Here is a 24716-nt window from a genome sequence, read left to right as displayed (position 1 = left end):
AGGTCACAATGAGTGTTTACACTTATCTGTAAAACACAGCGGAGGTTCTGTCATGGTTTGGGCTGCATTTCGGCCAGTGGTGTTTGAAAGCTTGTTAGAAATTTTGGAATTATGAACGCAGAAAACTATCATGAGATTTTGTTCCACCATGCAATACCATCTGGAAAGTATCCGATTAGCGAAAACAGCTTCATTTTTCAGCGTGACAATGATCCCAAACTTGGATCGGCCTCCCCAGAGCCATGACGTCAACATTACTGAAGCAGGATGGGATCATCTTGGTGACAAATGGAAGTGCTTTGAATGTCCTCCATTGGAGAACTATTCCTGAAGACTAAAGAAATAACAAGAAAGCTGTCTAAGAGAGTTCAGCATGTGCAGAAGAATAAAGGTGGTCATACCAAATATTGACGTTCAAGCTTGTTATATACTGCATTTCCATTTATGTTTTCACAATACTGTAACAGACACTCTTAAAAACAGAATTTGAAGACCAGTTAATGATTAAAGGTAGTAATCCAGATACGTGTCATTGCAACATATTAAGTTTGTTTCAGTTTGTTCTTTTATTTTCACATGTGCAGTTGCAGTTTTATATCACAGTCTGATCACATTAAACCCGTCCCGCTTTGTGAAACACGTCCAGAGGTTATATTTTTAGACATAAAAGATCAAACTGAGTACTTTATGGAAAAAGGAGAAATTAGAAAATATATTCCTTTTTTTAAATTTTTACAGTTCAGTAAGTTACTTTTTTTTTTTTTTTTAAACGTTTAAGCAGGATTTTAAACATAAATCACAGTACTACCGTACACAAACTAGTCAGTTAATATCGTTCTCTAAAGCCGACGTCACCACTCACCGTCCATCTCCACGTACAGATGGTTGGCCTTTTAAAAGTAAGGACACATCAAAACGTTTACTCTCCTCACTGATAATGAAATATTAAACAAGCTGAATTTAATGCACTCTTTAAACCTGAAACATTCAAACTGATTTTTTTTTTTTCTTCTTCACAAATTGTGCAGTACTTTGTCAGCCGACAAGGAGAACTTGAACAGGGTGCCGTTTTTACATGCAGAATGTACACTTTTTGCATTTCTACACTATGCACAAGGAGGCGCTGACTGAAAAAGAGGAGAAGGTTAGTACAAATGCAGTGCACTACGACAAGTTGGGGGAAACAGACACATTTTGCGCAATGGTATGTTCACTTTGTACAACCCAACCCTGAGACTTGGATGCTGAGTGGTTCACAAGAGCAAAATCGGCTTTTCCATACAGTCGAACAAGGTGCTAAATTTCTTGTTGATGATCTTTTTTTTTTTTTCTTCCCCATCTTGTTTTTGAATACAGATCCCAAACATTGGCCCAGGTACATGACGCAGAATGACAGTATTATTCCCTACAAGAACAGAAAAAAATTCTGCTCTAGTAAAACTGAAAAATCAACCTCAAATATTGATGTTAAATACATGCGTGATGCATGGCATGCATGAACTTGTCATGGCACAAAGGAGGTTATTTGGTAAATATACAGATCCCAGTAATCACTGTACAAACAGTACACGGGCATATCTAACAGGTCTGTAGATAAATAACAAATTCAATTACACGTGGATGTATGAAATTAAATCCTACTTACAAATGTAAATAAAAATGAGGCATTGATCACACAGAGGAAACTTGGGAACACTTCTCTTATCGTGTCACGTTAAAGAACTCGCATGTGGGTAAAGATCTACTAGCTGTCAACATCCAATGAAGTCAGAGAATCCGTTTTCAGGCAACGAGTGAAAAAACCAGCAACGACTGAATGGGAATTTCTAACTTTGAACCCTAAAGGTGTGGACGTGGATTGGTGTCGTTTTACTCGTCTAACTGTGGGAATGTGCAACTACGATTCAAACCTGGTGTTGTCGTTAAAACATTTACATACAATCTTTATATGGATAACCAAAGGGATAAAATAGACTCTTAAATTCCCCCTCTGCTTTAGTTATAAAGTTTCATCGACTGACCATTAAATTAAATAATTTATAGCATATATTAACAGTTAATCCAACATTCCAACTCTTCCTAACGCCACCTATATAGATAGACATCTGCCTCTGAATGAAAAAACAAGGTGGATGCTTTTAGCCGTGGTACAAAATAAAGGCATCACTGTTGTACTAAAGAGACTGAAATCAAACGGGTTCTTAAAAGAAAAAAAAAAGTTTCTAAACTTTTAATTAAAGCCACAAACCTGCTTTTCATTGAATACACTCCTGTCAGGGGAGCACTCAGCATAACACAAAACCTCTTTACTATAAATGCAATATGAAATGGTGCATTTAATTGTAAAGTAAAGCTGTGTAATTATGAACGCTGCCCGATAGAAGCTAATGATGGTCCTGGTGTAGACACGACTCCCAAGACTTTAACAGACTCTTCTGACGTGAGGCTATAAAAGCAGAACGCACCGAGTATCTCAACCATCTGCCACACAATCACTGACCAACACCCTTTAACTCCAAACTCATTGATAAATGGGTTTTGTATAGCTGTATGCATGAATATAATGTTGTTTTAACATACAAATAAAAGCAAAACATTGGGGGAGGGGCGCAGCAGGGCAGCTATGACTGTGGTTGATGCTGAGGGGATGGAGGTGTGTCTGGAGTTTCTCCCGCCACCTGTCCTTCAGGGCTGATGTCCAACTCCTCATCCAGTTCACTTTGGTCCAAAAGCTCAAAGTCCTCTTCCTCGGTCGGAACTAGTGTGTCGTCGGGGAACTCCTCGCCGGTGCCACTTTCCGTTGTGATCGCCTCATCTGGTTCCTCGTCAGGACCGAGCTCCTCTGCCGTGGTAACTGTAGTGTTAGCAGTGGTGTCGGCAGGTGTCTCCAGAGCGCCCGGTGGGGTTTCGCTGGGAAGAAACTCAGCCAGAGAGGGCTCCTCGCTGGCCTCGCTGGAACGCAGCAGGGCTGACAGAGTGTTCTGCACGACAGTGGAGATGGCAGTGCTCACTATCTCCTCGCTCAGGGCCTCCAAGGAACGTTGTGCACCCTGGGTGACTGCAGGCTCTGTCTTCTCTCCTCCCCCATCCACGCCCGCCACAGGCACCGCGCCCTCTTCGCCCCCAGGTGGTCGACCGTGTCCGTTGAAATGTGTGTTCACAAAATGGAGGGGGGATGCTAGGTGCTGGATAAGGAGGCTGGCGGGGCTCAATGGTTCCCCTTCGGACTGAGTGTCAGCCTGGGCTCCCTCTGCCTGGCCTGAACCTCGCAGAGGAAAGTGAAGCAGACTTTGCTCAATGGAGGGGAACTCCTCCACTGAGGGGAACTCAGGGAGATCCCGCAGGTACGACTCCTCTGGGTCACTTTGTAAACTCTGCTGGTCCAAATCTGCAGTAGGCAAGAGACAGTATAAAACCATAAATAAATGCAAGTCGTGCACATTTAATTTTCACAGTGATATCTTAACGATGAGAGGATGAGGTGACATTGCCCTTATGATAACAATCTGATGCACAGAAGCACGACAATCCAAAAGGAACACTCGCCCACATACTGTCATACTTTCTCTTGGCCAGACCGAGTGTCTTTCCTTTGCTCTTTTCAAAGAGAGTTTTGTTGTTTTATTTCGCTAATTCTGTTGGTCTGCATCTCTAAAAATTTGATACTGGTGAATGACATTGCACAGAGCAGCACACACACCTCTGCACACACTCACTATCCAAATTTATTTCTTATATAGACCTCTTCAACTGCTTGTTGACCTAATTATCTAATCAGCCTGTCCAACAGTATCAACTCAATGAATTTAAGCGTACAGACATGACCAAGACAACCTCCTAGAGTTCAAACTGAGCAGAATGGGGAAAGAAGGTGATTTAAGTGACTATGAACATGGCTGTTGGTGCCAGACGGGCTGGTCTATTTTAGAAACGGTTGATTTACTGGGATTTTCCCAAACAATCAGAGAGTGGGCTGAAAATGAAAAAAAAAATCCAGTGAGCGGCAGTTCTGAGTGAAAAAAGAAACTTGAGGACAGATTCCTTTGAGCTGATAAGGAGGCAACAGTAACTCAAATGACCTCTCGTTACAACTAAGATATGCAGAAGTGCATCTCTGAAAGCAAACATGTTTAGCCTTGAAGCAGATGGGATACAGCAGCAGAAGACCTCGTCAGGTGCCTCGGCAGGTTGACTGATATAGAAGATTAGAAAAATGTTCCCTAGTCAAATGAGTTTTGATTTCTAGTGCCACAAATAGAATGGTGGGGTCATAGTTCATGTGAAAGCATAGATCCCACATGCCTTTTATCAGTGGTTCAGGTCAAAGATGGTGGTGTAACGATAATATTTTATTAGCACGCTTTGTGCCCCTTAGTATCAACTGATCATCATTTAAACACCACATCCACATGTGAGTACTGTTGCTGACAATGTCCATCGCTGTGTGACGACACTGTACCCGTCTTCTGATGGCCATTTCCAGCACGATAACTCGCCATGCCACAAAGTTGAAATCATATCAGACTCAGTTCTTGAACATGACAGTTCACTGAACTCAAACGGCCTCCACAGTCACCGGATATCAAACCAACAGAGCACCTTTGGGATGCAGGGGAACGGGAGATTCAGATCATGGATGTAGCAGCTGTGTCGTGCTGTCAACTTGGATCATAAAAAAATATATATATAGCTTTAATCAAAGTTCAACATTGACACATGACAACTACCTTCAGAGACGTCGGTGAGTTGAGGAGTGGTGGCTCTGGACACCGAGAAGCCTCCACTCTCCAAGATGGATGCCTCTTCATCTGACAGCTCAGAGTCTGTGATGGCCATAGCCAGAGCCGTAGTTTTCACATCCACCTGACCAAAGAAAACAAAATAAATAAAATAATGACGCATTATTTTCCACATTTCAAAACCTGAAAAAGATAAGTATAACCAGACTCCTCTGGTTACTCCACATGCAACAAGTTTGAATTTATTACAAGGACTATAACCTTCATAGCTCGTAGAAGTAATCCAGATTATACTAGTTTGTTTATTTTATTACGTTTGCACCATGCCCTGCAAGTGTTCATTCACAGCATAGCGACTGAATACCTGACATGACACTGTCAGTTACTGAACTGAACCGTGTACTTTCTGCTGTTGCGCAAATGGAATGCAGTTGTACTGGAAAGATAATCCTTCAGGTCATTTGGCACAGCGCAGAGCTCCATTCCCATCAACACGTCACCACATTCATAAAGGTCGGTGCTGACTTCAGCACACTGTGCTGCTGCTGCAGCTTCCTCTGCTAGTCTTACACTTTAAAGCGGCACCCTTGGATATACGTACTCTCTGTGCATTGTGGGTTGTGTTGCAGGTGTGGGTCCTTACCGTTGGAGCAAAGCAGGACAGCTCCTCCTCGCTCTCGCTCTCCGTTTCAGCTCTGGGCTCGTCCCCCTCCTCTACCTCCTTCTTTATCTCTGTTTAAAACCCCCCACACACAAACACGTGTTTTCAACATGCCATGAAGGACACAACAACAACAACAACAAACCACTAAAGGAAGTGATTCAAAGACAGCGGTATGAGAATCAAGTAACCAAGGGAAACTGCGGCTTTACAATGGCTCCTTTTGTTTGTGTGTGCAGAGCCCCTGATGTTGGGTATCGCTGAGAGGACAAAGAAAGGTGAGCTACATCGATTCTTGCGCAACGACGCCGACTTCACTTGAAAGCACGTTGCGGCTGAAAGTGGCTCTCTCACTCACTCCTCTTGTCGTGTTTTCGGTGCTCCGTGTCTCCCTTCATGCTGTAGTCCAGTTTCATCAGGATCGGTTCCAGACCAGTGTACATCCTCTGGATCAGCTCATGGTACACCACCAGCGGCCACAACAGAACGCTCAGCGCTGAAAAGCAGCGTGGAGAATGAACATGGGTTTTTTTGTTGTTGTCGTTTTAATTACTGCACTGACTCCTATTATTACTCACTGCCAGACACCCTCTGTTATGGCTCACCTATAATATAGGAGATCATGATTCCTGGTACGTAATGTCCAACCACAGCCAGAACAAAACAGCCACTGCACATCATCACACAGAACTGGAAAAAAGAGAAAGCGAGAGATATCTTCAGTGTGTGCTGTATTTATATCATAGAGAACACTTTACTATAGCCGTTTCTAAAAGTGGGATAGTTTATATCACTAGCATTACCAATCGGTTAGTGTGATGCTATTCATATAGTTGACTTTTCCCCCAAAACACCGCTGAAAGGAATAACAGCACTACTCATGAGTTTTATTTTTTTAAACCCATGATTAAAAAGGTCCTGCATCCGACATGTACTTATGGAAATGCATCCAAACACTAGTAAAGCTGTGCAAAGGAATCAGGTGATTATTACAGTGCAGCTCAAAAACACTGGCTGTGTGTGTCACTTCACTCGCCTCACACAACGCCCACAATCCTATTTACAATTCAGTCTTTATGATGGATATTAAGTTGTAACGACTGAAGATAATTCACTGTAATTAATGAGGTTATCGACTTTGTGCCACGTGTGCAAATACCTACAACTCAAAACTAAAGAGAAAGACTTCTGCAAACAGCTGGAAGCAACAGACTAACTTCACCACAGGGTAACGGTCTCATTTTCATTAGACACATCTCTCTGTTATCTGAGCTCTGTTATCAAAACATGTCAAGTTCTGGGTGAAATGTGGCCAAAGCCTAATATTGGAGATGTCATGTTCACTGCAGGGGGGAAAAAAATCTGTTTACCACAAAGGACTGATTCTACGAGACAGGTTTGGGCAGAGTAGAATGATGAGAAAGAAACTGGAAGCTTTTTCAGTTATTTCTCCAAAAGGATCCAGTTTTTCAGTTAGTTGAGCAACTCGCTCAAGAAGGGATAACAATCACAGTCTAATCTCGTGCGTGTCTATTAACTGACACAATGGCATTCTTTAAGAATTGTGCCGTGTTGAAAGTAATGTGTAAATGTGACTAGATTTACCTTGGAAGTCCGCCATTGTGAGTTTTCCAAAAAGTAACCAAGGTGCACTTTCAGACATATTCTAATTCTGTCATATGATCGAAAACACTTTAAAAGGACATTTAAGGAGTTGTTTAATGTGTTGTTAAGCCTACATTACTTGTTTGAGATTCCCAAAGTCCAATGTCCAAGTCATGTGTTCGTTTTTTTTCTTGCTGTAGTCTTGCACTACAATCAGACTCATTTAGCGAGAGGAAAACGGTGAAGGGGAGGAGTGGAGATGTGGACGTTACTTTTATTTTTAATGTACAAAAGCACAAGAACATGATAGTGAAGTGGGAACTGTCTCCAGGACAGAAACAATTGCATTATGCTGCTAATGCAACATTGTCTCTTTGCAAGACCTGCACATACAGCATGTTAACACAAAGCTAGCCAAGAACCCAGAGGGACGTTATAGCTGAGTATATGCAGACCTCAGCCCAGCAGCTAAAACCTGAACTTCATCAGGTAACAAAGGCAGCAGTCAGGCTTGCATCTGGACACATTTCTACAGCGGAATCATTGTGGCAGTTGCTTAAAAGTCTCTTTGGGCTGGTTTTCAACTTTTCTTTGTGTTGTTGGCTTTGTGTTTACACATAAAAACTAAAATATAAAGATTGTGTGTGTTTCCTTATTCGGACAGGGATCTGGGCTGATGTGATGAACTGTATCCTCACCTTTACATTGTAAGTTGCTGATTATGAGTGTGTGTTTAGGGGCGTTTTATGGAGTAACAAGAAAGTTAAAATAATGAGTAGTGTAATGAATTACTTTCTTTGAGGAATAATTAAGTAATATGCTGCATTACTAAAAGTAATAAGCAATTCCTAATACATTACTTTTGTTGTGTAACAACCCCAGCACTTCTCATGACTACGCTAAATTTGCCTCTCCTTATTGACAGTCTTAGCTTAGTTCATCTTAAACCTGAATATGAATCTCAATCCTTCACGTAATGAGGCCAGCATATATACAAGTAGTCCCATTGAGCTTCAGACTCCACTAATCACTCAGATACTGAGCGGATATCCCTGACAAGGTCATCTCAGGGATACAGCTCTCAGAGGGCCCCACGCACCTATTGTTCAGAGATTTTTTCAGTTCAGGGTTTTCAGTCAGAAAGTTGGCTTGAAGGGTGGGTGGCTCTAAAGTAAGTAAAGTTTCAGTGCACAAACTGAGAGGAACTAAGAACTAAGTCCCACTGTAATACATTATACAAGTACTATTCTGAACTTTGTAAATAATCATGCAAAGCTCGTCTGTTAAAGTCTGAGAATAAAAATACAGAGCTGGAAAGATGGCTAGAAGAATTGGCTTTTTTCTTAAAAAGAAAGAAAGAAAGAAAAAAAACAACCTGACAACAATCGCATAAACATTTATACTTGGACTATTAGAGATTCACCCCAATAACATGTGTGCATATGCGTTTCCATGGTCACACCAAAGCACCGTACCTTGCCATGGTTCTGTCGTTTGTACTGCAGCATCTCCTGCAGATACATGCAACAGGTCAGATAACTCTCAGCCAGGTGGTGGCTGAGCTCGGGGATGCTGAGCAGACGCTGCTCCGCGCTCATTGTCTCACTATGATCAAACAAGAACACACACGCACACACGGGAAGAAAAAAAAATTCAACACCTGTGACGGACACAGATCTGTATTTGAAGCAGTTCAGGCTATACTTATGTTAGCAAAGGTGCAGGTTAGGATTTCATGTTTGCGTAATGATGATGGAGGGAGACAGATGCACACAAGTGAACACAAACACAACACACTAAATGAGGCAGGGAGCCTGAAATTAATTATAATCACAGAGTGTTGTGTGACAAACGGGTCATAACATCCTACATGGACAGACTTTAATGGATGACTTTTACACTACATTAACACAGGAAAAATCACTGCTTAAGAAAACAAAATCAACTTATTACACTACAAACCTTTGTGCAGGATGAGCGTCTACATGTTGAACTGTAGAAGAGACACAAAAAACAAACAAAAAACAACCCACAATTAGCAAAGAATCTGTCGAAACATCTTTTTTTTCTCCTGCAACCCCAGTTCCACAAAAAGTTGGGCCGCTGTGTAAAATATAAACCGAATGCAGCGAGTTGCAAAAAGTTCCTCCAGCTGTTTCTTTTTAAGGACCGCTTCCTTTTAAAGCCTTTTCCTTCCCCTGTCCCAACAGTTGTGAGACGCGTCGCTGCCATCAAACTCAAAAGGAGCTCATATTTTTCCTAAACATGTTTCTACATTCTATTGTGAATAAAATTGGGCAGATTTGCAAATCACTGCATGCAGGTTTGGTTTGCACTTTCAAACAGCATCACAACTTTTTCAGATGTTAATGATTCTCACATTGAATATTAACAGAATTTTTTCAGCCTTGTAACATATTTTGTGGATGTTTGACTACTCAGTTAAAATAATACCAGAAATCACACGATGTGTGTGAGTGGAGGAACAACTTCAACTTGAATAGAATTTTAGCTTTGTCAGCAATACCTGACAGACAACATTACGCGAACTATTAGAGGAAGGCATCATTGTGATTACTTTGAGACCTTACCAGTAATGATGGGTAACTTGGGCTTCCATCTCTCCAGCAGCATGAGCCCCAGCAGGGACACGCTTATCAGAAACAGAGGCCGCAGGGAGGTGGAGGACAAGATCCTGCAGAAACACAAACACACTCATGTATATAAATTCAAATACGGGGAATCTATTAAAGCCCTATTGCTGTGGTTGAATATGAGCCAAGGGAAAGTAATCAGACAGCAAACTGACAGCTGGTCAACCAGGCCTGAGCCACTCATCTTTACGTCTTCTCTTGAATTGCGGTATTAACAGGTGTGACACCTCAAAATAACCTTTATCTATATAATATAATTCCTTATAGTTAGCAGGGAACATATGCCGTGCCGAAAAGGAAGTTTAAACTGGCTTGCAACCTTCGTTAGCATTAGGCTAAAGACGTGGGATTAGCTAACTTATCTTGACATTCACTCGTAATACCCTCGCTGACGTTAGCCAGATAGCTAACAATGCACTCCAAAGCAGCCTTATCAGTGTGAGAGACAAGCGTGATTAAACGCAGACTCGACGTTTACCAGAATAATGTGTTCAGTGTCAGGGCGACAAAGATGCTGTACAGCGGCCTCTCCCAGACCAGCAGCCTCTGCACCCACAGCAGCAGGAGTTCATACTGCGATAGCCAACCCTGAAGACGCTCCCGCAGGCGAACGAGCTCCGGGTTTCCGTCCCCGCACGCCTGCTCCGACGTCCCCGCAGGGAACAGGGCCTCCAGGCCGACCGAAGAGGAGGTAACCGAGGGGCGTCTTCTGGCCTCCTCTCCGCTCGCCATGTTTCCCCCACTTTGTTATGTTGTTTTGGAGATCACGGGGTATATGGAAAGATGAGGGTCAAGCAGGGCAGAGTGAAAACGATAAAGCATCCGGTTAAAACTTTCAAAATAAAGTGGGTTGATAAAGAGCAGCGAGTACAGTCGCGTCTTTCTGTCAAGTTTATGTTAAAAGAAAAATTGACCTTGCTTCCGAGAAGACCGCCATAAGATATTCTAATAATAATAAAATGACTAAAATAAAGGTGATACTGAAACGTGCCGTGAAACTCTGATAGCTAAATTTAACTAAACGGAATAGAAAAATGCAAAACTGCAAAAATAAATAAAAAAAATACATAAATAAACGCCAACTTATACCTGAAGTTATACAGATGCATTTCCATTTCCTATAACAATTGCACAAACACTTGATTATGTTTTGTGTATGTGTGTGTGTGTGGGTGCAGACTGTGACCTGCGAGTGTATTTTATTTTGAAGGTAACTCCTCTTCCGATCCCAGTCCGTCGCAAAGACGGGTACACAGATGGGCGGACGGATCATACGGCCCGTCAACAGAAAAAATAGAGTCACGTGTTTCCTTGTTTACTGTGTAGAGAAGACGGGGTTAAAGAAAGCCAAAGAGTACCACCCCGTGGTTAGAGATACTGATTGTTATGCAACATTTTATACAATTTTAAACTATTAAATTTAACGTTTTTTTTTATCAAGATTTCCTCACGCACGTGCTTATTTTCGTTTCATATTAGTTGTTTTTAGAAAACAGATTATTTGTATTTGCACATGACAGAATTCTTTTTTAAATAGCAACGCTTATAAAGATTAAACAGATTTAAAATTTCATTAAGAAAAAAACCCAAAGGAAATTAGACTTGAGGAAAAAGAGCTTTTGATGCTCACAAAGCAGGAGATGGATATACAAAGTTATCAGAGCTTTTTCAAGTATCAAAAACTGGAGTGACTTGCCACTGAAAATCTGTGAGATAAATTGAAGGCCAAATACTTGAGGTTTTTTTTTTAGAGGCGAGGCACTGAAAAGACAACACAACAAGCTTAAATACAAATGTAATTGAGAAATGTTATCAAAATCAGTAAACATTTACTGATCAAATGCTGCTTTGTGTTGTGGAGCTGTGCAGATGCATTGAGGCATTAGGGTCCAGAAAGCATATAAACAGCAGTAGAGTTGGGGATTATTTCTTCCTGGTATGAGGGCTCATTTCAGTCACATGCCAATTTCTGTAAAACAAAAAAGAACATTTGTAATCACACTACTTAGAATTGATCTTGGGAGTATGTAGAAAATGAAACAAAGCATCAGTCAAACAGCACAAACACAAAAGAGGGTCATGAGCCAACCTGCCTGGGTGCACTGCCAAGACTCAAGCCTACACAGGTGCTAAAGGAGGGGAGGGGGGCCCTCTTTCCCCTGGTGCTAGGACAAGAGGGCATCAATACCTGCAGGGGTTAAGACCATTGCCTGCAGCAGGTCAGACAGAGAGATGATGCCTTTCACCACATCAGCCCTGTCCACCAGGACCAGCCGATGGACCTGGGATAAGCACAAAGGACTTTTCTTTTATTATCCTTTGACCTCATAATTTCACGATAAATCTTAAAGAGGCTGAAAAAAGTCTACCTCAGCTTTAACTATACGGTCTATAATGGTTTCCAAGGTTTCATATGGATAGCACTTAATAACTCCCTCAACGCAACATATCCGCTTTTCAACAGCCTCCTGCATCGTCATGTCCAGATTGTTGTAGGTCTTCTGGGCTGCTAGGTTCTGCAATGGATCAAAAACGGTATCTGGGAAAGTGTGTGTGTGAACAGTGCTTTGATATTTAAGGAAAATAAGTGGAGTGATAAATATAGTCACGTTAGATTTGTACTTACAATGACATCAAATCTTGAGTAGAGTGCCACCACTTTGCCTGGGAAAACAAATAGTTTGACAATGTAATAACCGGGTTACAAGTCTAACAGTCTTTATTGTTATAGTTTTTTTCTGTCATGTGTACACTGTTTCAGTGGTGGATACACATTAAAGCATGGCCAAAGTGTCAAATGAGGGGGGTGTCATGGTCCCTGGGTCTTGGATCCAGGGCTTTGTGTTCTTGGTGAGGATCACTTATGTTTTAATCGAGCTGTTTTGGATATTGGTATAGGCAATATTTTCCTTTGGAAATTATTATACCATCTGTTTAGTCTCTGTTTATCTTCTTGTTCTTCTAGGTTACGCAATGTTTTGTTATCGTGCTTTGTGCTCCCTTCCTGTTCCTCCGGCATGTCCCTGGGTCTGCCTTGTCACTCTGTGTTCCGTCTCCCTGGCTTTCTGATTTCCTCTTTTGTATTTCCATTTTGTTCCTTCTACCTTATCTCCATGTTTGTTTATCTTCTGTCTCTTTGTCAAGTTCCTATGGGTCTCTCTGTGTGTGCCCGCGTTTATTTTGATAGTGTTTTGTGTGCTTCATATTGTTTTAATTCCCCTGCTTTGTTATCCTGATTTGTTGCGGCTGTCTTCCCTGGTGTTTCCCCATCTTCCTAATTACCTGGTGAGTATTTAAGTCCTCGGTTTCCTGCTGGTCATTGTGTCCTCCCTTGCACACTTCCTTGAAGGTTTGTAGTGGTTGGTTTTGATCTGGATTATTTTGTACTCAGTTTAAGTTCTGCAGTAAAGCTGTTTCTTAGAGTAAACGTAGTTTCCAAGTCCTTCATTTGGGTCCAACACACAGTCAGCCTTGATAAGTGTATATACAAGTGATCACTGTGAGCCAAAAGCTCAGGCTTCAGACTGGCGTAAATTATTCTTTCCAGTAGGTTTTTCTTCACGGTATGACATCATATACAGTGGATGTCCCTCAGGACTTACCCATCTGCTGTTCAAGCTATTGTTTACAAGGGGCAGGCAATCAGAAGCATCAATCTATCTTTGGATTGTGGGAAGCACAGGGAAAGCATGCAAACTCCAAACAGAAATGCCTCTGGCTGACTGCTCACTTCAAACCTAAGACCTTCTGGCTGTGAGGCAGCAGTGGTAATGACAACGGCACCATCTCAATATAAGGCAGATAAGCATTATTGTGACCAGTGAATCGTGCAGAGCTACTCTTGTGGTTTTGTAGAATATATACATGGTGACAGCGACAGCTGAGTATAATGTACCTTGTTCATCCACCACTGGCAGCGCAGACACCCGCCTCTCCACAAATATAGAGAGGGCATCATAAAGCGATGCAGTTTGCTGGACAGTGGCGATGTTCCTGAAAGTTCCTATCCCAAGTTCCTGGATCGGCCTCTTTGTGAATGCAGGCTTGGGAGGTTTTTTCCCCTAAAAAAATTCAAACACCCATATTTGAAAAACAAAGTATCATGGTACTCAAGGCTACAAAAAACATCATAACTAAAGCTTTTGCTCACAAATATATGGAGGAACTTGAGGATTCTTTTGTGGGTCAGAATGTGCAGGACATTCCCAGACTCTGGATCGATTACGGGCAGCCTGTGGATTTTGTATCTGAGTAAGGAATAGATGGCTTCGAAGAGGCTGGATGGAGAAGAGATAAGAAGAGGAATGCCTGCCAACTGGAATTTGAAACAGAGGTGCCTCAGAGTGTTGTGTCCACTCACCTGGCCTCTGGAGAGATACTAATGAGGAAGTTATTGGAATACTGCAAATAAACATCTAAACAGAAGAGGAGAGAAACGGCTCAGATGAATTTCATAGACCTCTGGGCACAGATGATGCCATTCATTCCTGCTTGCATATTTACTTCGAAGGGAATCACCTCTCCATGTTTCTATCTTGTGGCTCTCAAGCTCATACATCTGAACCTTAAAAAAACAAAGACGACAGGCATTTTTATAGTTGCTAGCAAGAAAATAGGAACTTTTCTGTCATTTAATAGTTTATCTGTCACATGGGTGTAGTATGAATGGCTGTGCGGGAGGTCTTTATCCGTAGGACAAGTTGTAAAATTTACGAAAGTTAAAAGTCAGAAATGTATGCCCTCTTTCACATGTTTCTAAAACGTCCAGTGGGCCAGATTGGAGTTTTTCCTGGGCTGATTGTAGCCCCGAGTCCTTTGTTTAACTCTACAGTAGGGGCGTCCAACCTGAGTGGCTTCAAACTGTGGGAATTTAGTGCTCACCATGGGGGACTTGTAATAGCAGTGAAGGATGTTGATGAAATCTGTAATAGTCAGCATACCTGTGGCAGAGGAGGATTCACATTCCCATTATTACCAGTGAGTGAGCCCAGTCTACCATATCTGTCCCATTAATCCGTCATCTTACCCACAAATCTCTGCAGCTTGCTGTCCCATAGTGGTGCAGCCCTCAAGCCATTTGCCACCAGTGCATAAAAGGCTTTTTTCACCTTTTGGGGTTAAAGATTTTTCAGTCAGTGATGTTTTACAGGTAAATAACACTACTCTGTGACAATTCAATATGAAAGTCTAGATGTGCAACAGCTCATGGAAAAGCTTCAGGCTCACTTGTAGTGTGGTATCAAATATGACCAGTTTACAGCTGGTTGGAATGGCATCATAACAGCGGTGACTTTTCATGAATTTCATGTAGACTGTGGAATCAGCCTCTAGGAGAAAATACACCAGCTGGTCACAACACACTGTTTGAACAGGGTTCAGCAGTTATAGACGAGGACATATTCATGCGTGCACACACACAGCTACAAAATTAAGGAAAGTGCTAACAGCACAAAGCCAACAAATGCAAATACACATATGCACATTTCCATGCACAGATCCAAACCCAGACAACTGCCAGGCATTGTACCTTGACTCTGTATTTCCTGCTTCTTTTCTGGGAATGACACCTATAACATATATCACTGTCAACAAAATCCCCATGGCTACTCATTTCCTTGGTTTCAAAAATATTATCAACCTCCCAGACACCCCCAATCATATACATTTCACCTGTGAACGAGGCTCCATGACTCTGTCTTGTGTCCATGAAAAAGTGGTTTTCAAAGCAGGAAACTGAGACTGTTTGTTAGCCTTTTCTACAAAGCAGCTGGGTCTATATTAGGAGTTCTCAAATGGTATGTGTCAAGCCAGGAGTGTAGGGGAGGGGTAAGAGAAGCTTGGCATAGAGTCAGGGGGGAGGGACATCCCATATTCAACCAAAACCAGACATCTGTTTTCCCCCTCTGTAAAAATGCTCATCCAAAACGTTTATCCTGGCCCTTAAAAACATGGAATAGCTTTTCAACTGTTATGGGATCACTTAGTGCAATCCCATAAACCCTCATTTCTTCATATTTTGCCAGGAAAGTGTGATATACAAACATACTTATATATATATATATGGAAATACAGAATATAAGGCAAAAATAGTTTGTACAATTCTAAGAAGCTCGAAAGTCAATATTTGGTCAGTATTAGACTACCGTTTATTCAGTCTGAACTCTCTTAGGCAGCGTTCTTGTCATGTCTTTATGTAGTGTTCAGGAATAATTCACCAGGATTCTTGAAGGACATTCAAAACTCTTCTTTGATTGTTTCTGCCTTTTCTTCTGTTCTCTGTCAACATGATCCCACGCTACTTCAATAATGTTGAGGTCCGAGGTCTAGGTAGGCGAATTTATCCGTGTGTTTTCCTACCCAGGTACGCTTTTACTGCATTGGCAGTGTGTTTGTGATAAATGAACCCACTGCCAATCAGACACTTTTCAGATGGTATTGCACGGTGGATTAAAATATGTTCCATCAATTTTCACCACATATCCAACACCACTGGCTGTAATGCAGCCCCAAACCATGACAGAGTGTTCTGCACATGGCTATAGATACTAACTGTTATACCTCTTTCCTGACCTCCTCCATAAATACTGAGGATGAGTTGAACAAAAAATAAATAAATAATTGAAAAATCAAATTTGTTCCCCTTCACTTGTCAAGTTTCCTCAAATTTTTAAGGATACACTGCACCCCCTGCCAAGACATTTCAGGTAAGAGCTCTTTGGGAATTACCCCAAAATACCATTTAATACTAGGGGTGCAACGATACACAAAATTCACGGTTCGGTTCGGTTCGATACTTTGGTGTCACGGTTCGATATTTTTTCGATACAAAAAATGTTCATGCATTTTTAATTTGTCATTTATTAAAATTATAAATATATATTTTAACTCAAAAGTACAGTTTTTAAATTTAACCCTAACCCTTGTGCGTGTTTTTTATTTTGACAGCGAATGCGCACCTGCAGACCACTTATGTGCAGCCCTGGTTATTTAGCTCGTCATATCGCAGCCACAGAAATTCTTTTGTCCATGAAACCATAAAGCTGCACTTTCTTTTTGCCTTATAGTCTGATTTGTCATAACTTCTCCGTTTTGTGGTAAGCTTTTCTTTGGCTGTCACTTCTTCACCCTGACCTGTCTTATTTGGCTCAGCAGAACTGAAATGCTTTTACACGCTCACTCACATAAGCTCAGCGATTCTCTGCGCGATCAACCTCTCACATGTTTAAGCTTGCTGCGGGAGATTTCACTTGTCATGTTTGCATAGTAAGCTAACGATTAATAAGACGATGTCAGAGGAATTGGTGCACAAATTATCATCACTCACAGATCAGTGCTGTCGCTCTCTATACACAGTTCGCACGATTGCAAAGTGAAAGCAAAAAAACAAGCGCAAATTCAAACGCGACTTCAATATGTCACATATTGACAGTGGCTCACCGATGCCAATGACATAATTACCCAGCTACATTTCTGAAAGAATGCAAAAGCATTGACATATATTTTTCCTACAATAGCCCGACGGGCAGGGAAGAGAAAGATTTTGGTAGCCCGACTGAAAAAAATCGCTAGCTCCAGGACGTCGGGCTAGCGATATTGCAAGCCCTGTATCTGATTGAGGAATCACTCATCTTTGGAAAAGAGTTTATTACAGAGAAATGGCTCTTTCCAAAATAAAAGCTATACTATCCGCTTCTTCTGGGCTATATTCTCAGCAGCATAAGGAGAATCATGTGCTAACAGCTGTCTAAATGACTCGGCTAAAGTTAGTAGCATGCTTGCTTTTTTTTTGTCTGCTTCCACTTGTCTTTGCACTAGGATGATGTCGGCGTAAATGTGCAGTCATATTCGTTGTGTTCCCGCTAGTGCTTTCAGGTTAATCTCGTTGAAATGACCTTAACGCCACAACATGGCAAATCTCCGTTAACGAGCTACCACCGATCACTCCGTGCATGGGGCTGGACGGCCAACACGTTAACGAGCTAACTGCTCTAACACACTAGTTCACACCAATGTAATTGAGCATTGCATGGCACATCCAACATACTGTTTTACTTTAGTCCATGACTCGCTTACCTTCAGGGTCATACGTCACATGAAAACCAAAATAATTCCAAACGCCAGATCTGAATGAGGTTCAATTTGCCTGTTGCAAGTAGAGCTTAACTTCTGTCTCGCTAGCTTGCCCTGCGCTCTTCCTTCTGACTATGCTGTCTGTGTTGAGCGCTCAGTGGATCTGCGCTCGACAGTGCAGCCTAGGCGGAGTAGTCGAACACAGATTCACTGAGCGCTCAACACAGACAGCATCGTCAGAAGGAAAATTGATAAAAGAAATTACAAATGTTGTATTGTTCGATACATATGCATACCGAACCGAAAGCACTGTATCGAACGGTTCAATATCAATACGAATATCGTTGCACCCCTATTTAATATCTGTAAGAAGAAATGGGAATAAATAGTGTGTTTTTGCAGTAGGCTGCAAACAAAGTGACTCAAGTTGTCTGTTATGTCTAGATACAACATTTGTTAATTCCTTGAGTTTGGTGCCCTTATTTAATGCTTGGGACATTGGTCAGAAGTGGTTTAGTCTGTTTTCTCTCATTTAAAGGTTAAAAGTTCAAACATACAACAAACATACTGTTTCACATTTACTGAGATTCAGCGTGGCTTCATTGTATGTTGACATAGAATTATATACAAAGTATCTCAAACAAATGCGGTCTTTATTCTTTTTTTTGCTACACATTTTACATTATTTGCATTTTATAACATGTACAAAATTTAAGGGGTTCACGATCCAAAGTGTATCAAATTCAAAATTCAGATCAATTTGTTAAAGGTTCAATTACAAAGGAAATGTAGATTTGTAGCGGTGTAGATAAAAATAACCATTTCCCCTCTGGTGTTGAAAACATGACAATAATGCAGTAACAATGCAAGATGATGTTCTACATCAATGAAAATGGAGCCAAAAAGTGCAAATCTCCCGCAACAAAGGAAGGTTGACATTTTCCTTTAAGACATTACATGCAAACAAAAAAAAGCTAGAGACTGCATGAAATCACAGGAACACATCCTTTACAAAGGTGTTCCACCTGGCTAAGACCCTGTTACAGGAAAGTGACGTAAGTATTATATTTTGTTGCCATATCACATCTGGTAAAACAGAAAAAAGACAAAAATCAGCCACCATAACCAGAATATGTGGAAACGGTGTGGCATGTGACAGTAACACAAAGACACGGTTTCAACTGTCTGGTCTCCTGTCCAACCATTTCTCTTCCATGATGTGGAACGTTCTCAAACCTAGAAGACAACCGGATTTTATAACTAGCTATCAGTGCCAACAGTATGTGTATGTGAATGACCAGTGTCTATTGCAATCCTCAAGCTGCATCAAAGAAAGGTATATGGCTACACGAAACGAATATGAATAAGAAAATTTAGCCTGGTTTAAGTCCCTTCTTTATTAAAAAAATAAAACAACTTACTATGAAACTTTCAACTTTCATATATGCTTGGTAACCACCACACACATTCATTAACCTGCCAAATGTGAACAGCTTAACGTGGACATGAAACACTACATATATAAAAGCTAATTTACACCATTGAGCCCTGCTCTCAAAAACTGACGTAGATTTAACTCTGTCTGTGAAACTGGCTTTAAAAAAAAAGTGCCCAAATTGAAAGTTTTTAGAATATGTTTAGCGCCATCTTGTGTGAGTACAGAACGTTGTGTCACTGTAGTTCATGTAAGCTAATTGGTAACAGAAACAGTAATTAAGGGGAAAATAAGGACACTTAAAATAAAAATCAGTTTAAGGGGATCACTTTTGTGCTGCCCCTGGCTGTAACAATGAGATTTATGTTAGAAATGAGGCTATACTTTCTACTTTAACTCTCCATCTCTTAAGATGTAAATGGCTCGTTGTTGTTTGGCTAGCTGCACCGAATGGGAAAATCCACCTGCTAGCTGTAAGGGCAGGTTTTTAAAGCTCTTTATAAACGAGAATAGTGTGGAGGAGAGCCTGTTTGAGTCAGCTGGAGGGTGTTTCAGCAGACCGACGACCGGAAGTCAGAAACTCTGATTTTTCCTCGTCTGGTCGTGTGTACCAAGCTGCACAATCAGCTGATGTGATCAGCGTTATTTTATGCATTTTTTAAAATCTTACAAGTGAGGAAAAGTAAGTGAAGGAGATTGTAATGTGGATGTAACCTGTGATATAAACTGTTTAACTGTGCTTGGGAAAAGACAGGACATTTTATTAGATAAAACAGCGCTGATCACATCTTGCAAACATCTGCTTTGTCAGCTGATTGCACAGCTTGGTGAGAAAAAGCTGTTGTGTTGGACTCCAGTTTGTCAGTCTGGTGATTCAAACAGGCTCTCCTCCACACTGTTCTCATTTATAAAATGCATCAGAAACCAAAACATAACGACTAACAGGTGGAGTTTCCTGTTTTGCGTGCAGCTAGCCAAACTACCTAAAACCACTTACTGCTTAAGAGACAGAGAGTGACAGTGGAGTCGATTTGTTAGCATGAAACTCATTGTTGCAGCCAGTGGCAGCACAAAAGTAACCCCCCAAACCGATTTTTAGTTTTAGTGACCCTGTTTTCCCCTGAGTTATTGGTTCAGTTATTAGTCAACTAACATAAACTAATGTAAGTCTTTTTTACTGCAACCAACCCGACGATATCACGGTCTATATTGACACAAGATGGCGCTAAACATGTTTTATAAACTTTAACTTCACTTAATTCGTAAATCCAGCTTAACAGACAGTATTACATCCATGTCAGTTGTTGAGAGCAGGACTCCATCATGTAAATTAGCCTTTACACATATAGTGGTTCATGTCCACTTTAAAAATTACCGCTGTGACACAGCAACTCGGAACACATTCAATTCAAAAGCCCTACAACAGCAAGCGACAGTGGCGAACTCTTAAAACAGAAGGGTGATAATGTGAATTTAGTTGCTGCAGAGAATTAAATGAACCAAACTTTACAACACTTGTGATTAATCAAGCATTGTGGTATTTGAATTGAATCAAATTTACCCTGCAGTATTTAACTATATAGAAATTTCCTCCCTGTGAACCTCTTGGAAAAGTGCCCAACTCCTCTCGTCTTTTCTCCTGTATTCTAGATCTGGAAATGTAAAAAAACAAAAAAACAAAAACAAAACAAGCCTTGAAGCAGTAGATGAGTGACAAAAACAATGCTGGTTTCATTTCCAGAGTCCATTACTACAGGATGAAAAGCTCTGCCATTTCTAGCCAGGCATAAGCAGAGCTTGGACTTTGTCAACTGGCAGCATAGACTTTGGGTGGCAAGGTCGCAGCTGTACAGGAGGAAAAATATCTAGATGAGAGTCCACACTTGGCTTGGTAGCACCGAGGAGGCTGGAGGAGAACCACGACAAATGAGGCTGATGGTTTTCAAAGGGGCTGTGAGGGAGGACTGATGAGGTGTTTCGAAGCCCGCAAGCAAGAGGAGGGAGTGTTGCGAGACAGCCAGGACAGATGAAGGACACAGGAGACCAGGTCTGGGAGGCTTCCACATCAGGTTTCGTTTCAGGATGTATATGACCCATCGAGGCAAGCAGGGAACCCCAGAGACACAATACAGATGTTTGTGTGGAAGATAATGGAGGCCTTTGACTGTGGTGTTGCCTGCTTCCAGGTGAGCCAGTCTGACGGTTAACACTCTTGTTGGCCAGAACACAACAAGGGAGGCGGCGGGCTGAGGAAGAGGTTTCTGGACTCAGGTTGGAAGCCAAAAAGTGGGTCAGGCTGATCTCATCTGGTGGAAGAAGAGACTGGCCTCCTCTAGAGAGACTGAGCTGGTGAATCACAGCACTGGTGGCAATAAGGCCAGCCACACTGGTTAGATAGACCAGGCCAAGCATACAGGATACCTGAAAATGAATTGAGATGAAGTCTTATGATGAAACGCAGAACTGCATTAAGGAAAACCCATTATGTTTTCTTTATTTTCTGTCACATATACACTGCTACAATGAAGAACGCTGATATTTAATAGGCTCAAAGTTTAAATAATGAGGTCAACCTATGTATATTCACTATGAACCAAAAGAGACGGTACTCTTGGATGTCTACAATGGCAAAGAAAGATATTCGTCAGCTCAGGCACACAGCTCAACGAAGCCCCACCTACCTTTTCTTCAAACCATTTGTTTGAGAGGTGCAGCCAATCAGACAAAGAGTGGATTTAAGGGACAGCAAACTGATGGCTTATTTCAGACAAGAAATTGACTGAGTGCCCACATGATGGCCCATAAGAAGGTAAAAAATATCCAAATAGCTTTTGCCCCCTAAAGAGCAAGGGCTATACTAAAACTTTGATGTTTTATGATGTTTTTATTGTAATACGTCAGCCTGTTATGGGATCATTGTGACATCGCAGGGCATTGTATTGAAAAAATAAAAAGTGTGTTAAAGAGCTCTCTCCATGCCCTTTAACTTTGGGGGGAAAAAACAGCTCAGAGAAACCATAATGAGTAATGCGTTATATTAAAGTTGACCTTGGGGAAAAAAAAACAACCGGGACAGACAAACAAACAAACTGATCCTAATATGTACTTCCTTCCCTTCGAGGAAGAGAAAATATGGAACTGGAAATGGGCATAAAAGGTCTCCTTCAATACTTTGTGCACTTTGCTTGGTTGTAAAACTATAAAATGGATCAATTAAAAAAGCACTTAAATATAAAGGCTAAATATTAACGTTGTAAAAATATGTGTCCTCTTCCTACCTTAGTAAAGTGCTGGTAGATGGCTGTGAGGGCTTGACTCCATACAGAGTGCTCTAGCAGCACACAGAGGTCAGTGTAGCTGAACCAGCCGCGTTTCATCCCCTGCCGCTCTGCAATGCTGGAAATACACATCACAAACAGATATATTTGAAATGAAAGGCTTTAATCAATCCTGTTGTGTTTTGTAGGCTAAATGTAAATTCTTGTAAATGCTGGATTTTAGTGTTGAGTTACAACAAACCTGGTCTCCAGTTGACTTAGTAAATCAAAGAAGTCATTCGGGTCAGCGAAGAGGCTCCACTCCTTGAAGATATGACAGGAAGGTTTGGACACATCATTTGAAGCAAATGTTCGTGCAGGCACACCTTATTTACACACGCACACACAATCACTTACAATGGCGTTCAAGAAGTTCATCTCCAGGTTGTTGACAGTTTTGACATCCAACTTCCCAGCTGCTCCCCATTCATCATTGAACACCTCCTCTTCTTCACCTTCATCATACAGGTACTTGCTGGCAACCATCTAAAGCATGAATAAAAGTTTACAGTATTTCATGGCACTATCTCGACATTATGCTGGCTTAAAAAAATAATAAATCATAACAAAATCTCACTTAGAATGACATCTGAACCCTAAAAACATACCATGGAGATCAAGAAGAGGTCAGAGGAGGAGATCTTTTGGAGGTATTCAGGGTTTCTATGTCTAAGCCTTTCTATGTAAACAAGAGCCAGCATCATGGCACACGGAGAAATGCAGGCCTCCCTGAAACAAAAACAAATTGTTTTAGGGACATGATTTAGGGACAATCGCCCATTTCTAAAAGAATGAATAATATCTGTCTACCTTTACTTAGTACAGCACAAACCTGGCAACATGGGCAGCATACTTCTTCTGGAGCTTTCGTATTGGGCTTGGGGCAGACTTTTGGAAGATTTCGACGGCAATATCTGAAAGCAGAAAGTCAGAAAAAGTCAAAAAGAAAGCGGGCTCCAAGTGTGATTTTTATAACCCTCTTTTATCAGTGGTTCTGATCATTTAAAAAAGACATTGTTTAACATACAAACTATGCTTTAAGCACCTGAAATAATATTAACAACAACATTAAACTGTCTTATAATAAGTCAGAAAGAAGAATTCATCCGGAACAGATTACTTCTAAAGCAGAGCCAAAAACTTTATATGTATAATAAATTTGGCTAAAGCTTTAAGTGACAGTAGACGCTTTGCTTACCTGTAACAGGGCAGGAAAGGGCATCTAAAGAAACATCATTGTCCAGGCCATAATATAATCGCTTTCTCACTCTTTCGGTCAATTTCTGGTGTCCAGGAAGAAACTATACGAAACACAAAATCCCAAATTAGGTATATTAGCTTGACTATTATGGAAACTGTTGGGTGAACTTAAGCTGCTAGGCGATATCAACAAAGAAAAATAAAACAATTAAAAATGATACAAAAAATTAAAAAAACAAGCTTAGCATATTTAAACCAATGCTAAAATGCTAACAGCAGAGAGTAGCTCTTGTTTACCATAACTGCTGCTAGGCTTGGGCTGGCCCGCAGCTCGTCGGCGGAAGTCTAAAATAACAGCTACCACTAGCATTATGCTATCAACGGACGCTTGCTTACCTTAAGGTTTTTAAGATTTACACATGGTAAGACTATTTGTACAGGTGAATACGTATCACACAGAAGAGTAAAGCATCTGTCTTCGCCTACTCGGCCAATATTTTGGGACAGGAGCTTCAAAGTTTACTCGCATAAGTCAGCTAACGCTAGCTAAAGCGCCTAGCCTTAGCTAGCGTGGTGTTAGCTCAACAACTTACCGTGAACTCTTGGAAATCCGAGAACTGAAATGTATTCTCGTTAAATAAAGCGTCGAAATCCATATCTACGACAGGTTAAACATTAGTCCGCCAAATAATGAGAAAAGGACAACTTGGCCTGGCTCCCTCCTGTTTGGTAAAGCTTGCAACGCCCTGACTGAGGGACACAGACGGTGACAGCTGAAACCTCCAGCTGTTTCCCTCTCTTTCCGGGCACATACAGATGCTGGGACTCCAGGGGGCGCAGTCTGCCGCTGTTACACGAAAGTTAAATGCAGGTCAAAAGTTTTTCTTCCATTTCGTCCTATTTTATTTCAATTTTTTGAGTATATATGGCCCATTTAACCCTTCGATGAAACCACAGCCTCAGAAACTTGAATTGTTGTTATTGTAACGGAGCAGAATTCACTGACATCAAGCCATCAGTTGCAAAAAATTCACA

The 24716-nt window shown here is 41.2% G+C and overlaps 3 protein-coding genes across 7 annotated transcripts; all 3 read right to left on the bottom strand.

Moving 5' to 3' along the window:
* Positions 1 to 930: 930 nt before the first annotated feature.
* retreg2 (reticulophagy regulator family member 2) lies at positions 931 to 10483 on the bottom strand. Its single transcript, XM_085449962.1, has 9 exons — positions 10138 to 10483; positions 9597 to 9700; positions 8968 to 8998; positions 8481 to 8610; positions 6006 to 6090; positions 5759 to 5896; positions 5383 to 5471; positions 4728 to 4863; positions 931 to 3388 (listed from the first exon to the last, which is right to left on the bottom strand). Exons 1-9 carry the CDS (start codon positions 10389 to 10391, stop codon positions 2622 to 2624), a joined length of 1734 nt encoding a protein of 577 aa, XP_085306088.1. The 5' UTR covers positions 10392 to 10483; the 3' UTR covers positions 931 to 2621.
* A 960-nt stretch (positions 10484 to 11443) lies between these two features.
* prkag3a (protein kinase, AMP-activated, gamma 3a non-catalytic subunit) lies at positions 11444 to 17872 on the bottom strand. Of its 4 annotated transcripts, none has more exons than XM_085448648.1 (13): positions 15330 to 15571; positions 15187 to 15226; positions 14886 to 14986; positions 14686 to 14767; positions 14541 to 14599; positions 14178 to 14223; positions 14020 to 14074; positions 13810 to 13936; positions 13555 to 13720; positions 12286 to 12323; positions 12029 to 12175; positions 11753 to 11941; positions 11444 to 11628 (listed from the first exon to the last, which is right to left on the bottom strand). In XM_085448648.1, exons 1-12 carry the CDS (start codon positions 15345 to 15347, stop codon positions 11825 to 11827), a joined length of 996 nt encoding a protein of 331 aa, XP_085304774.1. In that variant the 5' UTR covers positions 15348 to 15571; the 3' UTR covers positions 11444 to 11628; positions 11753 to 11824. The 4 variants fall into 4 exon arrangements, with proteins under 4 accessions (XP_085304774.1, XP_085304773.1, XP_085304771.1 ...); XM_085448647.1 differs by having other exon boundaries at positions 11749 to 11941; positions 14163 to 14223; positions 15330 to 15570; XM_085448645.1 differs by having other exon boundaries at positions 14163 to 14223; positions 15330 to 15570.
* A 493-nt stretch (positions 17873 to 18365) lies between these two features.
* On the bottom strand, positions 18366 to 24675 carry cnppd1 (cyclin Pas1/PHO80 domain containing 1). 2 transcript variants are annotated; one of them, XM_085449847.1, is made up of 8 exons: positions 24275 to 24675; positions 23680 to 23782; positions 23314 to 23395; positions 23090 to 23210; positions 22839 to 22967; positions 22684 to 22745; positions 22443 to 22560; positions 18366 to 21585 (listed from the first exon to the last, which is right to left on the bottom strand). In XM_085449847.1, exons 1-8 carry the CDS (start codon positions 24335 to 24337, stop codon positions 20941 to 20943), a joined length of 1323 nt encoding a protein of 440 aa, XP_085305973.1. In that variant the 5' UTR covers positions 24338 to 24675; the 3' UTR covers positions 18366 to 20940. The 2 variants fall into 2 exon arrangements, with proteins under 2 accessions (XP_085305973.1, XP_085305974.1); XM_085449848.1 differs by lacking the exon at positions 24275 to 24675 and adding an exon at positions 23979 to 24200.
* Positions 24676 to 24716: the final 41 nt, after the last annotated feature.

The sequence above is a fragment of the Copadichromis virginalis genome, linkage group LG23, assembly GCF_057382275.1.
Source record: "Copadichromis virginalis isolate Kocher_CV1m ecotype Utaka linkage group LG23, C_Virginalis_male_GT1.1, whole genome shotgun sequence".
Lineage (NCBI taxonomy): Eukaryota > Metazoa > Chordata > Actinopteri > Cichliformes > Cichlidae > Copadichromis > Copadichromis virginalis.
Note: the sequence above shows the minus strand (reverse complement) of the source record. Positions and strands in the feature narration are given on the sequence as shown.

Bases quoted from the DNA above. Each gene is read 5' to 3' on its own strand.
- retreg2 (XM_085449962.1), bottom strand. From the start codon at position 10,391: ATGGCGAGCGGAGAGGAGGCCAGAAGACGCCCCTCGGTTACCTCCTCT. The intron at 9,701-10,137 runs GTAAACGTCGAG...GTGTTTCTGCAG, and splicing joins ACACTGAACACATTATTCTG to GATCTTGTCCTCCACCTCCC. The intron at 8,611-8,967 runs GTTTGTAGTGTA...GTTTGATCATAG, and splicing joins GACGCTCATCCTGCACAAAG to TGAGACAATGAGCGCGGAGC.
- prkag3a (XM_085448647.1), bottom strand. The intron at 14,987-15,186 runs GTACAATGCCTG...ATTTTCTCCTAG, and splicing joins GCAGGAAATACAGAGTCAAG to AGGCTGATTCCACAGTCTAC. The intron at 14,075-14,162 runs GTAAATATGCAA...TCTTCTGTTTAG, and splicing joins GAGAGGTGATTCCCTTCGAA to ATGTTTATTTGCAGTATTCC.
- cnppd1 (XM_085449847.1), bottom strand. From the start codon at position 24,337: ATGGATTTCGACGCTTTATTTAACGAGAATACATTTCAGTTCTCGGAT. The intron at 23,396-23,679 runs GTAAGCAAAGCG...TTCTGCTTTCAG, and splicing joins CCTTTCCTGCCCTGTTACAG to ATATTGCCGTCGAAATCTTC. The intron at 22,968-23,089 runs GTATGTTTTTAG...TTCATGCTTTAG, and splicing joins ACCTCTTCTTGATCTCCATG to ATGGTTGCCAGCAAGTACCT.